The 25,629-nt window shown below is 42.4% G+C and overlaps 1 protein-coding gene across 1 annotated transcript in view; it reads left to right on the top strand.

Annotated features, from left to right (window-relative positions):
- The first annotated feature begins 9,167 nt into the window (after positions 1-9,167).
- MTCL1 (microtubule crosslinking factor 1) overlaps positions 9,168-25,629 on the top strand; it is a 155,371-nt gene continuing 138,909 nt past the window's right edge. The window contains 1 exon segment of the mRNA XM_053247105.1: positions 9,168-10,827. Coding sequence (XP_053103080.1) covers positions 9,802-10,827 — 1,026 coding nt within the window. The 5' untranslated portion in view covers positions 9,168-9,801.

Here is a 25,629-nt window from a genome sequence, read left to right as displayed (position 1 = left end):
CTCAGTTTGTTATCCCTCATCCAGCCCATTACCGACTCCAGAAAGGCATCTAGGGAGGTTATGTCCTCTCCCGATGATGCTGACATGGAGAAATAGATTTGGGTGTCATCAGCATACTGATAACACCCTTCACCAAATCTCCTGATAATCTCTCCCAGCAGTTTCATGTAGATGTTAAACAACATCGGAGACAATAAGGAGCCCTGAGGGATACCATACAAAAGTTCAGATTTTGAAGAACAACAGTCTCCAAGGGACACCATCTGGAACCTGCCCAAGAGGTAGGAGTGGAATCACTGCAGAGCAGTGCCTCTCACTCCCAACCCCCTCAGACTTTCCAGAAGGATACTATGGTCGATAGTATTGAAAGCCGCCGAGAGGTCCAAAAAGACCAACAGAATCACACTTCCTCTGTCAATTCCTAGTTCGAGATCATCCATCAGGCCGACCAAGGCAGTCTCCACCCCATAGCCAGCCCGGAAGCCAGTTTGAAATGGGTCTAGATAATCAGTTTCCTCCAAGACTGTCTGGAGCTGGGAGGCCACCACCCTCTCAATTACCTTGCCCAACCACGGAAGGTTGGAGACAGGCCTGTAGTTACTCAGCTCTGAGGGATCCAAGGTATGCTTCTTCAGAAGTGGTCTAATAATTGCCTCCTTGACAAGGAGTTTTGACTATAGGACTTAGCAAAGACAACTAAAGATCCATTAAAATCAGCAGAGGTTTTTTCTGAGTAGTTTTTCTCATCACAATGCTGTGATTTAGAACAATCACACCAGGCCAGCTGTATTTTCTTGTTATATAGATATTTAAAGCACATGTGCTACTGTTAGTTGGCAACACAGATGCTGTCTAAAGTAAAAGGTTATTCCTAGAAAGAGTTGGTTTTAAAAAACAGATTTTTAAAACTATCTAGTACTTCGTTTTTGACACAAAAATTGCGTTTTAAGAACTGTGGTGAGAGAGGAACTTTTCAAATGTCAGAACATATAAAAAGAGGCACTTCTGTTTTCAAAACAAAATGAAAACATATTCTTCTGAGCTTTAAAAATATCCTACAGGATTCCTTAACATCTTGGTGCTGAAATTATGTCAATCGATAATGCATACTTCATCACACAGCATTTTCACTGTGCATATCTTGGCACCTTCTTATGAATCTTCAGCTGCTGGAAACTTCACAGCTTCAGTGTGCTGTTAAGTAATAAGCATTTTATGTCTCGCCCTTTAAAAAAATCATATATTAAAGCACTGCTCTGTTTGAGCATTCAGCTCCTTCAGCTGTGCTAGAAGGCCATATCAGAAAGTTCCCACTCGCAGAGCGACAATGCCCCTGCGGCTTCGGGCAGATTGAAAACAGCATGTCCTATTTCACTGTTTGTATTACAGAGACATTTACTCTTCCTTTATCCACCCATTGCTATACAAGTACCCAGGACATTCAAGCCATATCTATGTCTCTATGCTGCTTTCTGACTCTAAACCCGCTGTTAACAGCATTGCCAGGTTTTGTGTGGCAGCGTCCAAAATCCATTGGACACTGGTAAGCATTGGGTCCAAGCAGCCCTAGTCTGACCACCTGCTGGCTCTTGTGTGCTATAACGTGTTCATCCAACACAGCGCACCATCTGAAAGACCTATGCTCCTCCCATTTTTTTGTGCCATTGCTTTGTATTTTTAATATATAGTTATATAGTCTCGCTGTATTTATCAGGCTTTTATGCAATTGCGCCTTTTTGTGCCTTTTATACCTTTATGTCTTGTATCCTTTAAAGTTTTTTAAAAATGTCCTTCTATGCCTTTAAATGCTTTCTAATATTTCCTTAGGCCTTCTAATGTTATGCTTTATACGTTGTACTGTGTAATCACCCCCTGCATTTTATGCTGGTCTATGACCGTAATAAAGATGATTGATTCTGGAGATACCCTTAGTTCCAATAACCCCCAAAGGGACTAGTGCTGATGTGACAACAGCTGTATCTTAGGCTTAGTAAGTGGCCAAAGTTTACCTATTATGCTGCCTCTCATTTGCATTTCAGAGCAAACAGTAGCTAAGACCTATTAAATATATACCAATGTATATGGATCCATTTATAACTTGATAAGTGCTGTTGGTTGCCACAGAAGTGAATTGTCTCCTGCCCTATCTTATCACACCCACTACCCTACCTTCAGTTCTGGCACACAATAGCTTTACACATCAGTAGTACTGATAATAGGTGCTACTGGTATACCTTTGCTGATCCATACTACTATACGGGTGGGATGTCTTGGGTTGGATCAGCATTTCAAGGTGACATCAAGGTTCATTATGTTATACTGAGGATGCTGTATTACAAACCACCACTCATTTTACAGAGTCAGGGTTGCTTCATGCATTGCATTTTATACATGTAGAGAATATCAGGGTATTCCTACATGCATTGTTGGGTGAGATCACAAACTTATTTTGCTACATTACACATTTTAAAATCTACTTTTAATTGGTTCTGTTTTAGTTGATCTATTTAGTCTTTTATCTGTTTTACTGTTTTGTTTTAACTTTATACTGCTTTTATTATTTTATCTGTGTTATTGTTCTGCTATTGTTGAAAGTATTGCACTGGAGGGATGGGATAAAAATAAATAAACACAACTCTTCTCTTTCTCCACCTGCACACCATATTTATTGAGCCATACAATGGCTCTGCAGTCATCAAAACCAATATTAAAAGATACAGTAGTATGACTACTGCCTACAACAAAGTTGCCTACTTTACCCCTTATATGGGAATCGTACAATTGATAACAGCTCACCTAAATGTTTGCTTTTGTGGCACAGCAGGGAAGCAGCTTGGCTAGGGACAAAGAGGCTGTTAGTTCAAATCCCCACTGGTGTGCTTCCCAGACTATGCCTAGTAAATATATATTTGTAGTCACCTATATCGGGCAGCAGTGATATAGGAAGGTGCTGGAGGCGGACGCTCACTTCAGTGACATCAGCAAAGGCATCATCTCATACTGCATGGGAGAAAGGCAATGGTAAACCAGTCCCGCATGGCTCTGTGGTTGCCAGGAGTCAACACCAACTCAAAGACACAATCTTTTCTTTCCTTTTGTAAGAACAGCTGATGGGGTCATTACCGGCTTTTTTTGTATGTACAAATGGGAGAGTGATTGGGCTATATAATTGGAATGTGAAATCATTCTCTCGTCTTTGTGCTGACATACATTTGTGCTTGTGTGACAATCACTATATCAAATAAGCAAAGGAAAGGTTACTGGCAATAGGAAACAGTATCTTCCTGAAAAGAGGCAGAAAAACAATCTGTGATCAAGGCAGGGCAAGGATCCAGAGAACCGTGGAACTACTTGTGTAGGTCTACGGAGACTTTAGATTTGCTTTTCTCACATAAGATCCCTACATGCTGCATTGCAAACTGCTTTTGAAATCCAAAGAGCAGTTGGTGGCATGGTATAGGTCAGCTATTCAAAGAAAAGGGGTCAAAAAATTCCACTGGGTTAGCACAAAACCCCCTGTGTCCCTAAAGAGCAATTTGGTTTTGAGGCCAGGATTGAGAGGAGGATACATCTTTACTGTCCCTGAAGCTGAGACAATTCAAGCATTTGCTTGGAACTTCTTGATCTGAAAGGCCTGGATCACCTATGCAGTGCTGAGCAGAATCCCATGATAAATGGTTTTTCAAATAGGAATTCTTTATCTTTTTTAACAGTGAAGCACTTTTCATTGAAACTCAAGTATTCTACTCTGATAACGTAGAGCACTGTATGTTTGTTTGCTTTAAGGGCCAGGATCTCTCTCTTACATCACTGTGACAAATGAGATCTCACACATCTGGTGCTAAATTAAGGCTAGCATGAATCTTTTTAATATACTTAAATTACTTAATAGGCTATTTTCTTGCTCCAAATGATGGGTTGATTGTGATACATCTCTGTTGCAATCCATTATAAATGGCAGTGTTTTATTTTAATTGTGTTTTCCTTTGCAAGCTGGAATAAGCTGCCATCACTGTCAGACAAAAAACAGAGTAAGGTGTGTGTGTAATATTAAGGCTGAATGCACCAGCACACTATTTTGTATAATAACTTATTTATAATTGAAATAAAGCCTAAATTGTCAATCAGTTTACAACAATAGGACTTGCTTTCAAGCAACATGTTTTGAATGGAGATTAAATTCATTAATTGAACTTTAATAATTAAATTTGAATTAATTAGAATTAAACTATCTGAAAGAATGCTCAGTGCTATCATATATAATCATGTCTAGGTTTAGACTGTCAATGAATTTAATATTTTGAGTTATAGAGGAGGGTGAAATTGGTTGTGTAAGCAAAATTTTAAATTGTTTTGAAATTAAATTAAAATATTTCTGAATCATGAATACTTTTATATATGTGTTGTTCAAGAAAACTGGCCAACATGATGCGCAGTATTCCAGCACCAGAACATTTTGTACCAGGGCTGCTGCAGACTCATAAAACAGCTCCGATATATTTGAGAATGAGTAGTTGCACAAGCAGGGCTACCGCAATTACTCCTATTGCAACAAATGGGTGTAGAGAGACAGCGTGGTATAGTGGTTAGAGTGCTGGACTAGGACCGGGGAGACCCGAGTTCAAATCCCCATCCAGCCATGATATTTGCCGGGTGACTATGGGCCAGTCACTTCTCTCTCAGCCTAACCTACTTCACAGGGTTGTTGTGAGGAGAAGCTTAAGTATGTAGTACACCGCTCTGGGCTCCTTGGAGGAAGAGAGGGATACTAAAAAAAGTTTTTATATATATATATATATATATATATATATATATATATATATATATTGCTGCAAAACCACTCACTCTTAACAGTGGCAGCACTGGAACACTGTACATCATGTCAGCTACTATTCTTATTATATCCTATTTGCTGTCATACTACTATACTTCATTCATTTAAAATAAGGCAGTCAAGAAGTATAACAATCAATTTGGAGCAATCTAAAGATTGATAAAACTGTATAGGTTCAATGTTGGTTCAATGTTGTTCAATGCACAAAGTAATTACTAGAGGTTTTGTTTCAGTAGGTCATGAAAATCATGTGGTGGGATTTTCTAATGCCCACCACATTTTAATTAGTATTACAATTATTTACCTTATTGCTATTCCTCAGGGTTTTGGTCAAGGATCATTAAACAAAGCCCTATTGTGTTGAACCTTATATGAATGCATAATAATATAGCTCATGACCCAGAAAGTGTATCCAATAAACTTTAACTGAGAAAAGACGTGCTAAATCGTGCTCATGTAAATTATAGACTTAAACAGACATTATGTAAACAATGGATTTAGGAATTTTTAGAAGATGATGTAAAATCTCTTTCTGAGATATACTCATTATTTAATATTTTTCCCATTTGTTATTTGCATAACTCATATTGATGCTAGGTACGTATATGATGGATGCACACAGAGGCCTTGAACAGAATGAAGAGTTTCTTGAGCATCACAACCACAGAAATTGACAAGATCTATGTCTGCAAGCAAGACTCCAAATATAACCAAGTGACACACAGGTCACTGACTAATCATGAAGATTTCAATCAGAGATAGCTATATATCTTTATATAAGATTCCCCCCCCCCAATATCTTTTCCTCTAATTGACCTCAGGTAAACTGCTTTATATAGTTTGGGGTTGTTTTTTTAATGTAATAACTTGGAGAAACAACTTGGACTGAGCTAAAGTCATTTTGTATGTATTGATAGGCAGCCACACTTAAATCCAGCATTTCATTACATTAACACAGAGTCACAATGATTACTACTTGCACCAGTGTAGATACACTATTACCAAGATTTCAGCAATAATTATAATAATGGAAAATACACACACACACACACACACACACACACACACACACACACATTATGCAGCCACCTAATGGCGCAGCGGGGAAGTAACTTGCCTAGGGAGCAAAAGGTTGCTGGTTCAAATCCCCACTGGTATGTTTCCCAGACTATGGGAAACACCTATATCAGGCAGCAGTGATATAGGAAGATGTTGAAAGGCATCATCTCATACTGCACAGGAGATGGCAATGGTAACCGCTCTCCCCTGTATTCTACCAAAGAAAACCACTCAGTTTTGTGTGGTCGCCCGGAGTTGACACTGACTCGATGGCTTTAAATACATTATAGCTGCTACTGTCTGTCCCCTGAGGGATACCAAATCATAAACTGGAAATCATGTACATACTTTTAAAAGTGCTGAAGAAGATGGTTAAATCTCGTTTCTTCCCTGCTTCTCTTTGGGGTACAACTGGGGTCCTGATGGTTTATTAAGCTAGAATTATATCATTGGTCATGACCTCCTTGCTGGTCATAATTACTGACTTGGAAATGACAACTTTTCACATCTTCTACTGTGTTTATTCCAGCACTCATTACTATCATCCAAAAGTCTTCCATGATGCACAGTTAGGTCCCAACCCAGAAGATGAGATTCACTAAATGCTATAAACTGACAAAACAATACTTATCATATGACTGGGTCGTTGCAACATCATGAGATGCTTCATTTGAGAGCCATCTTAATGTTAATAACTACAACACCACACAGGTTGGTGACAATAACCACTATAGCGACAGTGAAAGACTGAAAGTAACACTTGACCTTTTAGAGATCTATTGAGCATTTCAATCAGGCTTTTTTTCCTCAGCAGAGGGAGGCAAAAACAAAACCACAACTGAGTGGGGGGGGGGAGCCATCTGAATGGTATTGTAACAGTTGAGACTGTCACTAAGCAACCTTTTCTCCCTAGAAGTTCCACACATAAATACATGCAAAGTGTTGTTCTGGGAATTTGCTGAAATTGTTCCTGCAAAGCACTGCAAGGACCCATTTCATTACATACAAAATAGTATCAACCTTTGTTTTATAAAATGTTTTAGTACTCATGGGCTTTACAAAACAACACACATAGAATAATGCATTGGCAGAAAAATATATCTGCTACTAAGCATAATATTCATAATATATTCACTAGCATTTCCTTCACAAGCCTTTTCTGTTGTTTCCCTACAACTGAAATCCTTGCTTAGCCATGAGGCTCAATGGATGGTTTTGAGAAAGTCATCATTTCTCAGACTAACTTTAGTTATTTTGTGGTTAGGAGGAGGACCTATGAAGAAAAATATACCGTAAGTTGTCCTGAATCCTTGGGATAGGTCAGGAAAGGAAGAAAATTACTAGTTAGTACTGGTATAGTAAAAAGTGCATCCTTGCAGAGAAAGGAGCCCAATGTCTATTACACACACGATGAACCGGAAAGGTTGGGAATGGATGCCTAGGACTTTTTTTGTCTCTGAAGAAAAAAGTACATATGACACCTCCATAGTGGTAAATAAATAAATAAATAAATAAATAAATAATAATAATAATAATAATAATAATAATATACATAATTGACCATTTGCTGCCATTTAATTTAATGGTATCCAGACACTGGTCATATCAGACAGGCCATGTCACTCTATCTAATCACAACCACCTTGCACTACTATCCAAACTACACTATTCCTCTACCAATATAGTACTGCAACATCAAATATGGACATTAATCAAAGTTTATTACATATTGTAATGTTATTATGAGTATTTTGCAGTCTTTTTCTGTTTTAACAGCCATGTCTATTACTTGCAAACAGTCAAAACACAGGATAGCCTACCAGACAGGAATAAGGCTAGTTAAATTGTTCACATGTCAACATAGGACTCAGCCCAAACTATCTTATGAAGCTTGAGTGATAGTTGCATTTCAGCTATTGGCCTGAGCAAGGTGCTAGCTACTGATTAGCCCACTATGACTCTTTTTGTATTGAGTGAGATTATCAGTCTGCCTCACATTTCAGTAATGGTGATAGGCATAATCTTTCATAATAATGCCTTGAATCTGTAAGAACAGATTATCTTCAAGCTTCCTCAAGTGCTGTTAAGACTCATATTTTGTTTTTGAAATTTATACATATCTAATGTTACAGCTGCAGTTAGAAGCACATTACATGGAATTCAGTCAAACTGAAATAAATTGTATCTACTTCTGAATAGAAGTAGGACTGGGCTGCTAAGTTCCACAGTACTTCTGGCAGTTAAGATTTATTTCCATTTCAGAAAAGAGACAGCCACAGTACAGTACTTGTCCATGATCTCACAATCATTGTCACATTGCCAGAAATGCCTTGCCTTTATTTCCCCCCCTTCTTTCGTGTGCTCCAGTTCTATCATCCTTACATTTACTTTTAAGAAACTTTTCCACTGCAGAAAATAAACAATTTCAGCATGAAGTTTTTCTCTGGACTTTTCACCGATTGTTCTAGTTCTAATTAAAAGGCCTCTGGCTGATAGTACTGCACTTGCACTACTACTATCATCACTCCTGTGAACTTGTGATACACGAGAACTCACAACAGTGATAAGTTATATAATGGTAAAGGTCAGACAAATATTCAGGCTCTGCAATGTTTCATTATAATCATGGAAAAATATGCTCAATGTTTTGTAACAAAAACATGCTTCTTAATACTTAATGTAAGAGGAAAACCTTATTTAAAACAGTTGGTTTTTTTACCTTTAAATAGTAGTCACACATATCCCCAGTTCCATGTGTACTCTGTTGCACACACAGAACTGTTGTTGTATGTACTGTGGTCTCCTATACTCTGATTGGGTGTGGTAGCAGGAAATATGGGAGGATTTCAAAAGGCACTAATGTAGGAGAAAGCAGATCCAGTGTTTTACCTGTTCCAAAAGAGAGAACAGAGAGGCCAAAATTCAAACTGATTTGCAACCCTAATTAATATGAACAACTTCATCAAAGTTTAAGTACAAAGATTTCAGTTTGAGGGTCACAATCAGGGTCACTGGTGGATATCTTCAAGTCATAAAGTCTGTTCTTATGTCAGCCCAACTACAGGCAAGCAGAGGAAACAGAACAGATTTATTGTTGGTGCTGCTGTTTCGGACATAGTCTTGTTTTTACCAAGCAATAGACACAGGAAAGTGTTTAGGCTGAAAGAACGCATCCCTAACAGGTACAGAATTGAATCTCCATACACCCCGCCCCATCAAGGTTTATTCTAGGCTGTAACTGGCACAGGAGCCTCAATAAACACGCACGCAGAGAGCTCTAGGAAAAAGAGGCTTGCGCTGAGGACAGTTTGGCTGGGTGACAGAAGGGGAGGATCATGCGCACAGAGGGGGCAGCGTCAGTACCGGAGACGGCAGCGTTTGCAGTTTTTTCTATTTCAGGAGCTAAAGCGAGCAGGAAGGAGCCTGGGAGGATCGGAAGCTACAGAGGGGATAGAACGAGGGATGCGGAGAAGAGGATGGCTCGAGGCTGATGAATGAATTATGGTCTGCGGGCTGGTGAAGGCGAGAAGGAACCCGGAAAACAGTTGGCTGCACCGGAGGCAAGGAAAAGGGAGTAGATGGTGCAGGCAGCAACGTTATCCAGAGCTGCGTGAAGCTGACTGGGAGGGGAAAAGAAGATTGCCTCTGATTTTTCTTTGGAGGGCGGAAGGGAAGAAGAGGAGGGATCGTGTTGCTGAATCAGACTAGCGCGCCGAGGGAAAAGTGTGAGGTCTGTGTGGCGAGGAAGCAGCAGGAGTGATGAGAGAGCAAACGGGAAAACTGAAGAAAGCCGCTGTTGCTGCTGGGCTCTGCTGGGAGGATCGCCGCCGCCACTCCTGCGCGTGGGAAGGAGTAGAGGAGCCTCAAGTGTTCGCCACTCCCCGGCTCCTTCTTCACCAGCCGGGACCATGGAGACTTTAAACGGCACCAGCCTCGGTGAGCCTCTCAAGCAACAGCAGCCCCCGCCGTCGCCGCAGAGTCCGCACCACTCCTTCTCCGAGAAGAAGCGGCTCCACCGAGTCCCTTCCCCTGCCAGACCTTTCCTCAAGGATCTCCACGCCCGGGCATCTTCCGCCAAGCCCCCGCCGGTGCCTCCCAAATCTCCCAGCTTGTCGGGCAAGCCGCAGTCCCAGCAGGGGGGAGCCCGTCCGCAATCGCCGAGGCTCCTGGCTACTCAGAGCCGCCTCTCCCGGCGCAGCTGCAGCCAGAACGCCAAGGCGGCGGCGGCAGGTCTTGGGGTCTGCGCCCCGGGCAAGGCAGCCAGCGCCAAGACTGCCCTCTCCAGCAAGAAAGCGGCCCGGGCTCAGGATCAGGGAGGCGGCAAGGCCACCGGCAGGCAGCTCGGGGGCGAGCCAGGCCACCCACCTGGCAAAGGCAGGAAAGGGAAGCGAGGCGCCCCCTTGGCCCCGCCGGGCTCCTTGGCCCCGGCCGCCGGGCTGGGCAGCGGCCCCGCGGCCAGGATCAGCCACACAGACAGCAGCTCCGACCTGTCCGACTGCCCCTCCGAGCCGCTCTCCGATGAGCAGAGACTGGCCCAGGCCGCCAGCAGCGATGCCGAGTCTGGCACCGGCTCCAGCGACCGGGAACGCGAGCCGCAGCCGCCGCCGCCTCTCCCCCCGGGGCCAGAAGGCGGCGGCCCCCAGCGTGCCCTGCCCTCCTCGGACGCTTCGAGCAAAGGGCCAGCAGCGCCACCTGCCTCGCCGGCTCCCCCGGGAGCCAAAGGGGAGCAGCAGCAGCAGCAGCAGGGCGAAGAGGCCGCCTGGGGGCGAGCCCTGGAAAGAACGCCCGCCAAAGGTGCCCAGCCGGCAGGGAGCATGGGGCTGGGAGGCAGAGCCCCGCTGATCCCCCCCTGCGAGACGAGGCAGCTGGTGGTGGACGAGGAGGAGCTGCTGAGGGAGATAGAGGAGCTGCGCTCAGAGAACGATTACCTCAAGGTAAACTGCGGGGAGGAGGGAGGCGGCGCCTGGCCTGGGCCTGACGCCGGGGGTAGCTAGACAGCAGGAGGTTGGGTGGCGCTGAGGGAAAGGAACACATGTGCTGGAGGGCGGGAAAGCGCATGTCTGGGGCAACTTCTCAAAACTAAGAGGCCGCCTCCGCCCCCTGGAGCTGTGGGATTGGTCCTGTAGTGGAGCACTGAGAGGCTGAAGTCTGCCTTGAGTTCTTGGAACGGACGAGACTCTTGTGGCAAGGAAGGGGACGCTGGCTGGCTGTCTTGAGCTGGGAAGCTTCTTTCTCTTTTGAGGGGGGATGGTAAAGGTGTGCTGCTAATGCAAAGGTAGGCAGAGCGGTTGTGTGCACGCATACTGCTCAAGCAAAGACGGTGAAAGGTGGTGGTTCCAGTCCAGAAGTACTTCTATCAAAAGCTGCTCTTCTTACCAAAACAAACAAAGCAATGTCTTACAGTTTCGGAAACTATTCCAGGCCTTAAAAAAAAACACAAAAAAACAAAAACCTGTCTCTGTGTGTATAGTGTGTAGTGTTTATAGAAATACAATAGTTTCAAACTTCTTTACATTCACACATGCAAAAAACAACAACCACCCCTTTACTGTCTTATATTGAGAGCCTTGCAGATCTGTAGATTGGAACTTGGTATCAATTTGATCGAAGCACTTTAATTTCTCAAAAGATGCACTGATTCTACAGTGTCATTGATGGAAGTGTTTGTGGGGATAAAAGGGAGATGGTTATTTGAGAGGAACGATGCCAGGCTTCTTCACCTTGATGAGATGTGTATAATGGAAGTTATTAGTGATTAGTACTATGAAAGGATAGAGTATGTGGGTGGATAAAGTCAATTTTCCAAATACTTTTCAGTGTGTCTATTGGTAGTTCAATGTTTTCCTATCTTGTAGCCCACTTTGCAGCACTGTAGGAATTTTAATTAAAATCTTCGGGAAGATTTGATGATGATAGTTTTGTAGCTTGAAGAGACTCTTCCATGAGTTATTTTTAACTGGGAAGCTGTGAAAGTAACTTAGACAATCTAGTCTTTTTGCATGTTTACTTAAAAGTAAATGTCATTGAACATAAATGGGGCTCTCCCCCCCCCCCCCGCCATAAGTGTGTACAGGCTTGCAGCTTAATTCAGGATGCTGCACCACAGGCACAATCCTCAAGAACAACTTTGGAGGATTTTATGTTTATGTTTTAATTGTAAGCCAGTTTGAGATATCTTGTTAGGAGAGGGATATGTTTAGTAAATATAAGCATATCATGCCATTGTTTTCTTAGCCTGAATATAGGTTGTTCTCCCCACCTCGTCACTTGTTGTGTTGTGTTGAATCTGTAATGCCACTTGTACCCCAGTCCTAAGCACATTTACTTGGAAATAAATGGAACTAACTTTTAACTTTAATGTAAGTTAAAAATGAAAACTACTCAGAACCAAATTGCCTCCAAACTTCAGTATTGTGTTTAAACTTTAAATTTATTGATGCTTTGGAGAAATATAACCATAGTTCAAGTAGATGGATGGTTGACCTGCCTTGTGCAGACTGGTGATCTCCTACGAAGCAACACTATGAAAATTACAGATAAATACACTAATGTGTGAAATCTTATTTCTCTACAAATGCCTAACTTGTGCATGGAAGATGATTGCAGTGCCAGTGTACTAAAAATTGTTCAGAAACTAGATAGGTCATAATACTAGACATCTTTAAACTATATTTTTGTCTGTTATGGCCTATGTGCTTACTGTTGCATAAAACATCTGCTTTCATTGCGATATTCTCCTCTCACATTTTCAAAGTATTCATTTTTAATAGGACAAACTGAAATAGTTAAAAAAAAAGGAAAATAGAATATGGTAACACAAATGGTTATGAACAATAAGGATACAAGTTACAACAGCTGGTATTGATATTCTGTATATATCATATATAGAGTTATTTATTCATGAGAGTAATAACAGGTGAGAGATCACATGAGTAACTAGAAGTCTTTTCTGAATGTAGGGTTGTCCAGCTCTCCCCCCCCCACCCCACCCTTTCCTTGCAGGCCTTTAACAGCTGCATGGCAGGCAGAAATTTAGCAGAGGATTTTCCTGCCATGGAAATAATAGCATGAGAAAATGTTCCTCTGCTTAATTTCTGCCTGCTGGGGAGCTGTTTGAAAAGTACAGGAGCTGTACCAAAACAAGAAGTTGGCAGTCCTCTCTGCATGACTAATTAGTGTGTCTCAGCTGCATTTGAGCCTTTGAACAATATTTCTGCAAGTTGCTTTTCAATACCAGACTTAATGGGATGTGGGAAATATCTGTGCAATGGTTTGTGGGTGCATGTACACATGCACACACACGGCTAGATGAGTACTTCCATGTTGGAGTTGGACTACAAAGAGTTTCCAAAGAATTTTTCCCCAAGAAATAAAAATTGCAAATGGATCACAAAATAGTATGGACATGAGGGAGTGAGTTTGTGGTGTATCCCAATTTTATCACCACACCACAAACACTATCTAGTAAGTGTCAGAATCATATGCAATCTGTGTACCATCTTTGAGATAGGTCTAGCATTTTCCCAGGTACAGAATACAGTGGTTTGAATCCTGGGGGAATGTGATGTCTCTCTAAAAGAAGCTTAAGTGCATATAATTCATAGATATCATGTAGAAAGTCATGACATAAGAGAGGAACTTGGGCAGGGGAAGAGGATGAGAGAGAGAAAAGGCCTGGATTCAAAATTCCAAGAATAAGGAAATGTAGAAGCCCTGTTCACTGCCACTGTAACCATGTACAGCAGCACGGATGGGTTGAAAGTCCCGCCACGCCCCATCACTCACAGACACACACTGCATACTTCCAGTGGCCCTTTGAAAAGGATCACCCCAGCCTCCCAGTCACAGAAGCTCCCACCATCATGGAGACGTTAGTTCCCTGTTCAGACAAACACTGCTGTAAGTGTGAGTGGTGTGCGATGTTTATGAGTGATGGGGCGGGACAGACTTCCAACCCATTTGCGCCACTCTATGCAGTTACAGTGGTGCTTTTAAACATTTGAATAGGGCTTGATTCAGGTAGTGAATGTATGTTTGACATTCTGCCTTGTGTACTAGACTCCTGACAGCTCTCTAATACAAAGCATGGTCATTCTGCTTTCAGGCAATTCTACGTAAACAACGGATATTTTATACTTCGATGCAGCTTAGAATATGGACACCCCTTCCATTTCATGTGACAAATGGGCTGCTACCATATTCTGAGTGTGGGGAGTGTCAACAATATTCACTAGGAAGTTGACAATGGATAATAATGTTTGCTGCCAATAAGCTTTTTTATGCTTAATGTGAAGAAAGGTGGGGGGTTTTCATGCACACACCAAGCCAGAGCCCTCGCATGATTCCTTGGAAGTAAGTCCCACTTAGTTAACTAATATTTACTTTTGAGTAAATGTGCCTAAGATCATACTGACAAGACATGACAGCTGCTTCAAATGTAGCACCTCACTTGACTACCAGCCTATTCCTTACTAAAGTTGTCTCTCCATTCATTCACCCCTTTCCCTGCCATTGAAACTATTGCTACCAGTGGTTCACCTGAAGAGAGGCTCTTGGATTCGAATTTTCCCAAGAGTGGCAATCTCAGACCCCAAAGTTCTGAAATTTGGATGTGAGGAGTCTGGCCGTGGTTTCCCTAGGTATGAGGGAAAGGTATTCCACACATACTTGGACACACTATTGGGTATTCCAGAGTGGATCCCTGCCAATCAAAGAGAGTTGTAGGGCCAAGTGCTAGTAATCCCTGTTTTAAATCAAACCCTGCCCTTACCCACATTCCCAGAATCCCCTCTTCCTCCCAAAGATGATTGCAAAGCAGCTCAGTATGCAGCAGGGCTGACTTAAATGAGCCTCATTAGTGCTGTTGAAGAGTCAGAGGAATGCGGGGATGGGGTTGAAGTGACAGAGAGCTGCAAACAAAGACACTGAGAGCCAAGAAGTGAGTGCTGTAGCTCAGCACTCAGGGACTCCTGGGAGAAAGCACAATGATAGCAAGATCATTGTATGGGTAACATTCTTCTCCCAGAGTATTTACATTTGTAGCCTTGGCAAAAAGAGAAAAATGGCAAGGGGGTTGAAGCTTTCATTCTTCATGAACTCATAAGAATAAGTCATGGAAACTTGGTTTAACCAGTTACAATAAAATCTTTTCCTCCTCCCCACCCTTGATTTGAAGTGGAAATAATGATGTTCACTGTCCTTTATTGTTTATATATGTGGGCAAAGCCCATTAGTAGTTGAGAATGTTAGGCAGACCTGTAATATCAAGAACAGCATGATAACGATGGTTGTTATAACATTGTTGGCCAAGCTTGAAATACAGTTTTTCTTATCTTAGTCATCCATATTTACAAGTCACTGTTCAAAATGCTACTGAGTGATTTTATGGGTTGGAACTTTTACAGGATTTGTATTTACAATATGATCTTTTTTGGCACAGCAGTAAGGCTATATTCAGAAAGATCTATAAATAAAAGAAACTGAGCTGATTGAGTAACCACAGATACTATGCCATTTGACTCGCTTTCTTATGAATATAGTGTTTATCCTTTAGGTTAACAAAAACGTCAGTGTGTAGCCTTTACTCTTACAGAGTTCATGGGAATTTTGCCAACAGAGAGAGAAGAGAAGAACTGGACCAAAAGAGAGGATTAAACATGAGTAAACCTTGAGGGAAAAAGTAGTGTCCTCTTAAGGCAGCATGTGGCAGTAGTCTTGGGCATCAGTCTGGGCTATGGACTGTTTTACAAGGTTGAATTAGTTTAGTGCCACACTAGTCAAGAGGAAGGATGCACCAAGCTTGTTTGTTCACATGTCTGCCCTTTCATATCTGAGGGCGAGTTGGTGTCAGATTTTTACATCAAAATTGTAAGCAGATGAGGAGAGCTGAACCCTCCCCGGACCCCCACTTCCCTTCATTTCAGGCACTTTTTCTCTCCAGCCTGACTCATTTGGATAGAGATGGAAGAAAATAGCTTAAAGTGATGGAGTGCAGATAACAAAGGTGTGGCAGAAGAGGGAGGGTTCATCTCCTTATCTCCATGCACATTTTGCGAGGTGGGAATAAAAATTCTATCCACTTACTGGTGTTCCCTCTAACAGGGATTCCCAGATGTTGTTGACTACAAATCTCATAATCCCCAAGCAAATGCCATTGCATTTGGGGATTCTGGGAGTTGTAGTCAACAGTATCTGGGAATCCCTGTTAGAGGGAACACTGCCACATACCCCTGCTTTGAAGGTGGTCATGTGAAAAACTGTTGCTCCCCGCATTATGTCTACACAAAATGGCAGCCTAGCTGTCTTTGCCAGTGCAACTTTCTCCCCCTTTCTTAAGTGTACCTCTGAGCCTGGGACATGTTACACCATCATCCAGCAACAGCCCTCAATTATACAACACATATATTTCATGGGGTAGTAAAGGTAAAGTTGTGCTGTCAAGTCAGTGTCGACTCCTGGTACCCACAGAGCCATGTGGTTTTCTTTGGTAGGCTGCAGGAGGGGTTTACCATTGCCATCTGAGATGATGCCTTTCAGCATCTTCCTATATTGCTACTGCCCAATATAGATGTTTCCCATAGTCTGGGAAACATACCAGTTGGGATTTGAACTGACGACCTCTTGCTCCCTAGACAATTTCCTTCCCCACTGTGCCATTAGGTGGCTGTTCAGGGCCTTTGAACATTCCATGTAAGACCCTGGATGCCATTCAACAAACAAGGTTTGTTTGCTTGTCATCACTTCCCACACTCATGTTCTAGGATCACACTGCTGTGAAGCTAACCAGATAGGAACTGTCTAGGCTGTTGCTGACCAAAAACACCATGTTTGCCATCCAGACGAATGTTGTGCATGCTGAATATTTTGCATGTACAGTCGGAGAAGAGAGGCTTTTTGCTGATTTCCCTCCTTCTGCAGCTCCCTGTGCCTCCCAAAAATATGTCCCTAAGGGTTGGAAGACCCTTGGGCACATTTGTTTGGGAGGCATAGAGGCCTACAGAAAGAAAGGGGGATTGGTGAAAAGTTCCCCTCCCTTATGTGCACTAAACATTATTTGGTATGTGACATGTTAGTCTGGATGTCAGCTTGGTATTGTCATGTTTTCCTAATTCACAGAAAGCCATTGGACTTGTACATTACATTATGAATGGTGAATACTTTAACTATGATATGATGCACTGGATCAATATTTCCTAGGTGCATTGTTTCTGTTCACCACCAAATATGCTTGACTTATTCAGGGTCCCCCAGAAATAGGTAGTATGCAGCGTAAGACATGCACATGCTGAACAGTTCAGCTCCTGCAGTGAGGGGGAACAACTTGCATCAATTCCCCTTTCTTTTTGCAGCCCCCTATGTCTGCCAAAAATATGTCCCTGAGGGTTGCTGGGTGCTTGGAAACAAATTTCCAGGGACCACAAGGAGCTGCATAGGAAAGCGGGGGATGAACAAAAATCGCTCCTCCCCCTGTGTGGGAGTGAAAGCATTCCATTTATGCACATCTTACTCTAAATGCTACACGCTATTTGTCACCCCATTTATAGCTCCTTCTGCCATCATGAACTCAATTGGCTCTCAATTCTCCATTTTCATGTGCATTCTCTCCACATTTTCGCACACTTCATATGAGTGATTCTAATCTGTCCTGAAGAAGCAACTACAGTCTTTCTTTAAGGACAAATAGCCATCAAATCTTGTGGCCAGAGAAAAGATCCAAGCCCAGTACCTCTAGTTGGTCAGTTGATTTGAGTAATGCTCAAGTAGAAGTGTATTTACCAATCTCACTTCCATCTATAAATTTTAACTACAAATAGAATAAAAAAATTAATGACAGATTTATCTTTTATTTCTACTTTCAAAACACTTTTCTGCTTTACTACGGTGTTGACAAGCTTTTGCTCTGTCTAAAGTATTTTTAAAACAGTTTATAATTTTGTTTTTACACTCTGATGTTAATGAAATTGCCCCAGAGTGATTGGTGAACACCCCTAAATCTGTGTTCAGGCTTACATGGTGAAAATTAGCTCAGAAAGGACAGTTTCATGTCAGATTTAAATTTGTGCGAAGTTGTGGACCCAGGAAATGACTGGACCAGCATTCTTTCTAACAGGGAACCCCAGATGTTGTTGACTACAGCTCCCAGCATCCGTAGCTGTGATGACCCCATGTGCCATAAATGGAGAGCTCACAATGCTGTGAGGCTCCTGATCATGTCAAGAGTGTGATCTCCAAGCCTGAAGACTCAAACACAAACGAGGGAGCTCCTGGGAGCCGGCAGAAAAGCATTGCTACTAACACTGGATATTGGTGTAGTTAAGCTTACTTATAGCTATGTCTCACTGAAGCCAAACTTTGTCAATACATATAAAACAGCGTCTATTGTGAGAACTCGCAATAAAACATTAAAAAATCTAAAGAATTATGTATGAAAACCTATGCATATTTATTTGGGAGCCCCATTGGATCAAGTTGTCAGTCACTTACAGCACAATCCTGTGCATATTTGCTCAGAAGTAAATGCCACTGAGTCCAATGAGACTTATTAAATGTGTGCTTAGGCTTGCAGACTTGTTTATTTATTTTTTTGCTTTAATGCCTTTATATGCGCCTCTTCCACTTTCCACAAGTTTAGAAACCTTTTTATTCTTGAAGATTAAAAAATAACTGTGGGCTGGGAACTGAGGACTGGGCTAACCTAACGCTTATTCAGGATAACTTGCCTCTCATGCTCCTGATTTTTTGCTCACCTGCTAGTGGAAATCCCAGTTAACTCATCCAGAAACAATCGTGTACTGCATGGGAAGCTCTACCTAGCTAGCTCTGATCTGATCCTAGATCAAAAATCTCAGCTAACCCACACCAACTACTGCAGCAAATGATAGTTTCTGGGTGAGTTAACAGATGAGCGAAAATCGGGAGTGCACCAGGTTAGTTCACCTGGTTCTCGATTGTATCAAGAGGCCCTGCAAAAAAGGGTGGTTGTTTTTTAAAGTACAACCTAAAGAAACCACAGACCTAGACTTGGTTTACTATAAATCCTAACTGTGAGTTGATGTTACTTGAATGAGCCTCTGGTCAAATTGTGAATTCTGTTTCTGAATGATGGGTAAAGTATGGTTTCCCTAGTTGAGTTGTAATGGCAAACTGTGGTTTGCCATGAAAGAGAAAGTCAAGGACAAAATCCGAGCATGTGAGAGGAGGTGGAAGTGTTTGTATTTCATTCATATAATGTCCAGCCATAGCTAGGTGTTATGAACTGACCCACTGATTCCTGCTTGAGCTCTGTCTGAAACTGATTATCATCTGTTTAGAGCAAACTGCTAGGTACTATTTGCTAATAACAGCAATAATTAGAAATTTTCTTCAGACTAGTAACAATTAAAGTAGCAGTTCAAATGCATCAGCACTTAACGACATAATAATAAACAGTGGGCAGGATCCAAAACTGAGTTAATACCAGACCATAGAAATAAATGAGGCAAGTTAGTCTCGAATAACTTAAGCAGTATTAATTTCAATGAAACTTCATTATGACTAACTTCTGGATCCTACCCAGTAATATATGACAGTATATATATATATATATATATATATATATATATATATATATATATATATATATATATAAAATAAATATATATATTTCTTCAGAATACAGTGTAGTATTCTAAAGAGGATCAAACAGTAAAACAGAAATACGTTACAAGGATTTATTTTTCCCTATCTATTTTATGTTTAAGACTACAATTTATGAGGACTTCTGAATAAAAATGTTGAACTATAAGTTGCTTTACATTGTCGGATTGCTTCTTGAGGCATTAACATTAGCACTGAACCACTGGCAAGTTATTAGTATTCACAAATTCCAGTTTACACACACTTTTGTAAAATAGAAAGTTGCAATAGGGAAATTCATTTTTTATTACAAATATATAATTTTTTCAACAAAAGAAGTTCTCAAAGCAGTTTACATGGGAAAAGATAATGATTCCCTATACCAGTTATAAAACAAGTGTAACACTAGAATTTCTGTAGGGCAGCATTGACCAGAAATGATGGGAGTGAATATCTTTTGTTTAAGGACACTTCAACTGCCCTACATTATTTTGATGCCTAAGGTTAGATCTCTTCTTCCCTGTGACTAACATATCAGGTGCAAGCGGGTGGCATCCCCCCCTCCCCCGCACCACCCAAAAGGTAAAGAATAACCTCTGCTTTGCTAAGGTTAGCAAAGCAAAAGTCATTCTTTACCTTTTGGGGGTGGGGATGCCTTCTTCTTGCATTGAAAATGTATTAGGCACCAAGAAGAAGAGATTAAATCTAACCATAGGCATCAAAGCAATATGGGTCATTTGCAGATACTGGGCAGTCAGCTGCTAGAGTGCAAGATCACTTCACTAAACAATGGCTGTGGGTGTGTGGGTCTCCTTAGCCACAGCTGTGGCTCTGCTGAAACATGGCATTGTCCAGGGGAAGCAGAGTGGATTATTTGTATAATGTGACAGACAATGATTTCCGTCGTTAGCTCTCAATAGATCATATTAATGTTTCACTGGCCAGATGATACTTCAACTGTTTAAAACTGTGGGCAAAGTGAAAACGCATTGACATTCTAATAACTCTGATGGTTTGTATTAGTTTTAAGTGTTTAACTCCTGAGAGACTGTGTAAAGTATGCTAAATCACAGGTCCAAAATAAATAAATGCATTTGTAATCATGCTTTTAAACTTTTTTAGTTCCCATCATGATATGATGTCCACCTGTGGAGAATATCAACATCTGTTGCTTATTTTACGATTTTCCAAATGGACTGAAATAATTAAAATAGTTTATGGAGCTGAAGGATTATTTCTGAAACATTATATAATGCTCATATAATGATGTCAATTGGTTGACATGCAGACTAATTTACTCATAAGTATGTGCTGTGCATAATGCTGTACACCACCCAGAGCCTTTGGATAAGGCAGTATATAAATGTAATAAGTAAGTAGTCCTGTTGAAATAAATTGTACAAGTTAGTAATAGGCAACTTCAATTGATTTCAGAAGCATTACTCATGAGTAATTTAGTCTGGGTGTCATCCCTAGTCTTTGGTTAAAGCCACCCCATGTCCTAACTTACTGAGGTGGGTTACGTAACAGGGATGAAGAATACCTTCAGCAGCAAAAGAATCTTAGATTTCAACAAAGTTCCACTCATGCATTTCTGAAAGCTTCATATTGATCAAAATTAGAACTTCTACACTTGATTTTCCACCTCATGTTTATTTACAGTAGCTGGCATTCAGACTTTCAGCAGAGTGGTGTTTTGTCACTGGAAGCTTCTTTCATTCACAGAAAGAATTTTCAACAAAAGACCAATGCTTGCTGAGGGAATGCTACCCACTACAGACTGGATTTAAATTTTCATTAATTCTTACACTTGGTTTGACATAAGTACCATGAATTTTATAAGGAACAAGTTCATAAAATAAAGCAGGAGAGCAATTTATGCATCAGTATGTGACAATAGTTTGTGTTTTGGAGAAGCAGATCTTGAGATGGTTTTGATTTTAAGCAAGAAATCAGTTTAATTCTCTGTAGTTTAACCATTATTAAAGACAAAACTAAGGCTATATTGCCTCATTGCTTCCACTCTCCCCACAATTCCTTTGAATAGGACTTGGTTCAGTAGGCTTATCAGGGAAACAGCAAAGAATCCCCCGAGCACTGGCACTCTGTGACTTCCATTCATTTCAAAAGTGCTTGAAGGGCAGCTCAACCCAAGACCAATAAAACAGAATAGCAGCTGTGTAGCAGCACAACGTCTGGTGGATTGTTCCAAAGTGTTGAGCATTTCGACTGTAGTCCTTTCCTCCGCTAGGCTTCAAAGGGAGTAAGGCAACAATCTAATGCACATTTGCTATGAAGTAAGCTTCACTGAGCTCAGTGGGATTTAAATTCTGATTAAATATGTTGAGTATCCAGTAAGACAGCAATCCTGTGCAGACCTAACCTGAGAATAATCCCCATTGAACTCAATGGGCCTTACTTCTGGGTACCTGTGTAGTACTGGGCTGTATTTACCGGGAGGATGGCTTTTGTTTTCTTGTGGCTTTTGGTGGTCTTGGTGTCATAGACTCCACACTTAGTGCTATGTTTGTGAGTAGAAAAGGTTGTGAATTACATTTCCAAACATAGGTTCCCCAAATTAGATACCTACTGTAAGAACACAAATAAAAATGACCTAATTTCATTTTCTGTTTATTTGCAGTAATGCTGAGCAACCACATGTACCTCCTGCCAAGCTAATGATTCCTCTTGTATTTAAAGGTTTAAAGCCAATCTTCATTTGAGTTACTGTAGAAATCTAAAACTGTAGCCACGCACAAGGGAGATGTTTGGCATCAAGACAGTGTTTCACTGGCTTGCAAGAGAGTTCGTCATGCATAGCCTCCTTGGTCATCTCACAAATGCTGTCAAGACAGAAAGGACTGTTTTTCCCCTTTCCTGCCCCAACTCTCTCTATTGGGGGCACATGCAAGCTGTTCCTCCAGACTTCTGGAATATGGTGTCATAATGGGTAGAGAGAGTGGAGGGGTACAGGGTTCCTTAGAAACAGAAGCTCCTAATTGAAGCATCTTGAGGTTCGACTTTCATTAAAAGAGACATAGAAAAACTCAGAAAAGTGGGGTCAAGAAACCCGCAGACATAAGTGCATTGTCCACAAGGACTACAGTGTTTGAGTGCTGACATTGTGGGATGGAAATTATCCATTCTCAGTAAATGGAGACATAAAGATACCATTCCACACTATCCATATTTATACCCTGGCAGAGAGCCATTGCTCTGTATAGTACATGTCAGAAATTGTGTCTCTTCAAAGCATGTGTCCCATGAGACTCTCCCTTCACTAAACTGGATAACTGTGCCTGTATGTAGCCAGAGAGAGCTCCTGGTCCTGAATCCAAAACACTCTCTTGATTTTCAGGTTGAGGCAGTGTCCAGGAGCGCTTTTTATCAGCTTCAGCTGATACCTTAGCTACACTGGAGGGAAATGTCCTTAAAACAGTGGTGCATATGCTTGTAACCCCCATGCTTGATTAATATAATGCACTCTACATGAGACTGCCTTTGTACATAGTCCAGAAACTACAATTGGTACAAAAAGCTGCAGCAGACTGGTTTCTAAGACAACCTGAAGGGACCATACAACACCAATTTTAAAAGAATTGCACTGGCTGCCACTATGTTTTTGAATGAAATACAAAGTGCTGGTTATTACCTATAAAGCTCTTAACAGCTTTGGCCCAGGGTACTTAAGAAAGCACCTTCTTTGTCTTGACTGCTGCTGCCTAGGAAGATCATTTGGGGAGGTCTGGTTAAGAGTGCTCCTGGCTTGTTTGGTGGCGACTCAGGACTGGACCTTCTCTGTGACTGCCCCGGAGGTTTGGATTATGCTCCCTGTCAAGCAATATGCCTGGTGTGCCCTCAAATGGTTGTCGGAGCAAGGCACCTACATCTGCTCCTGCTCTCAAGGAGGAGAAGTTGCCTGCATGGTAGGTACAGTCAATGGGCCAGTGATCTCATATCTCATATCATACCCAGAGCCTCATATCATCATCACTCAGGCCACTGGGGAGATGATTGCTTTGGATGACCAACCATTCCAGTTGGTGGAGAATGCCAACTTTCGCCAGCTGATCCTATTCCCCCCCCCGCCATGTCCCTTCACCATTCAGCCGGCAGGTGGTGCCCTCCATGTACATGGCATGAAGGGAGATCATGTTGGGGCTGCTGCATACAGCAGCACCTGACACCAGCTTGCACTTCACTACAGATCTGTTGACCAGCTGCAGTGAGAGGCATGCTGCTTTCCTGTTCCTCACGGTGCACAGGTGGGGGCAGGAGAGTAAGGGAACATCTGCCATGAATGGTGTGGCCAGCCCCTCCCATGCTGCAAAGCACAAGTGCTGGACACTAACCACACGGCAGATGAACTGTTAGTGACCATGGATCACCAGGTGGACGGATGTGTCTGGGAAGCCAAAGCTTCGCTGGAGGTTCATGGTAGCAGACAATGCTGCAAACATAATGAGGGCAGCAGAGCAGATAGTTCGTGTCTATCCATTGTGTGGCACACATTCTGAACCTGGTTGTGCGGTATGTGCCTGGCCCATCTGTGGCTGCGGCAAGGTGAGACATCCCCGCTGAAGGCACTGGGCACCAGTCTGCTCCTGTCATGGCTGCTCTTATGGACAGGTGCCTCAAGATAGCAGCTCCCTTACATGGGAGCATAAAGGGTAGGTGTATGCCCCAGGAGAGGCAGCTTGAGCTTGGCCTCCCTGAACACCTGATCCTTTAGGATGTTCAGACCCAGTGGAACTCCACCTTTCTCTTGCTCCTGCAGTACCTGCCATCCATCCATGTCCCAGCAAGTGTGTGGCTTGGAAGTGTATGGCCTATCCAGCCAGGAATGGGTGGTCATTTCCAAGGTTGTCTTGGCACTCAAGCATTCTTCATTGCCAAGAACAGTTTGTGGGCCAAGACAGCAGCTCTGAGCCAGGTTTTGCCTACTGCTCTTCTCAGAGACAAATGGATGAGCTCCATCCACACTGACCACTGAGGAAGAAATCAGCTTGGCAGGTTGGCTGAGGACTAGAGTGGCTCAGGAGATCGTTGGGTGCATTGTCAACTCATATTTTGTATTGCCTATGTGACTCAAGGATAAAGGGCAGAGTGGTCACCCCTGACCAGGAGGTGGGACCTCCTGGTTGAAGAAGTTAGATGAGTTAAAGGGAGGAGGTTGGGGGGCACAACCACTAGGAGGGTGCTGGAGTACATCCCTAGCAGCAGTACATCCCTAGCAGTACATCCCTAGCAGCAGTACAGTACATCCCTAGCAGTACATCCCTGTGCAGTACATCCCTAGCAGCAGTATCACCACTGCTTCTCAGTCCAGCAATGTGGTGTCCCTGGCAGGACCATGTGAGCCAATAGTCCTGCCTACATGTTCCACCTGGTGGTTCACCGAGAAGCCCACCAAGCCCAGCAGCAGTGTTGAGCAGTGTGTTCTGCAGTACCTGCAGGAGCCAGCAACAGGCAGGGAGATGAAGCCGATCCAATTTTGGGCAACACATCGCCAAGTCTGGCCATATGTGCACTTGGATGCTGGCTTGGTGGAGCAGCTGGTCTTCTTCTTCTTCTCCACTGCTGGGCTATCCAGAGCTGGCCATGGAGGATGAGTGACTCGCGATCACCTCCACCCACTACAATACCACTAGCACTTTGCCCCACCCTGGCCAAACCCAAAACCAGATATGTCACAGTCTGCCCATTAGTGCTGCTGACACACAAACATATACTAACACCATGGCCAATGATGAGATGATGGACTGGTGCACCCAACCCATGTGTCAGGTTTTCAGCTGGGGCCCAGAACCAATCTTAGGCCGTAGTGTTATCCAGACAAAGGCAGGCAGGGATGTATGCTGGAGAAGAAGTGAGGGAAAGAGTTCTTCTCATGGTAAGAGTATAGAAGCTTTGTTTCTTGTCAGACTATTGGTCCATCAGACCATGGCTGCTCTTCCCTCTTGTCTCTCTGTGGCAGACAGGATGGAAGTAAGGAAGGTTTAATTTGTTTGCTTGTTTTGCTTGCTGTGTTCTTGCTGCTATAACTATCTGGTTTGCTGGATCTCAGATTGACAAAGGCAGAACTTGAGTGACCTGTGGTTTTGTTTTGTTTGTGAGATAGT

This window comes from Hemicordylus capensis, chromosome 4 (assembly GCF_027244095.1).
Source record: "Hemicordylus capensis ecotype Gifberg chromosome 4, rHemCap1.1.pri, whole genome shotgun sequence".
Classification (NCBI taxonomy): Eukaryota; Metazoa; Chordata; class Lepidosauria; order Squamata; family Cordylidae; genus Hemicordylus; species Hemicordylus capensis.
The sequence above is the reverse complement of the archived record's forward strand: the minus strand, read 5'-3'. Positions and strand labels throughout refer to the sequence as shown.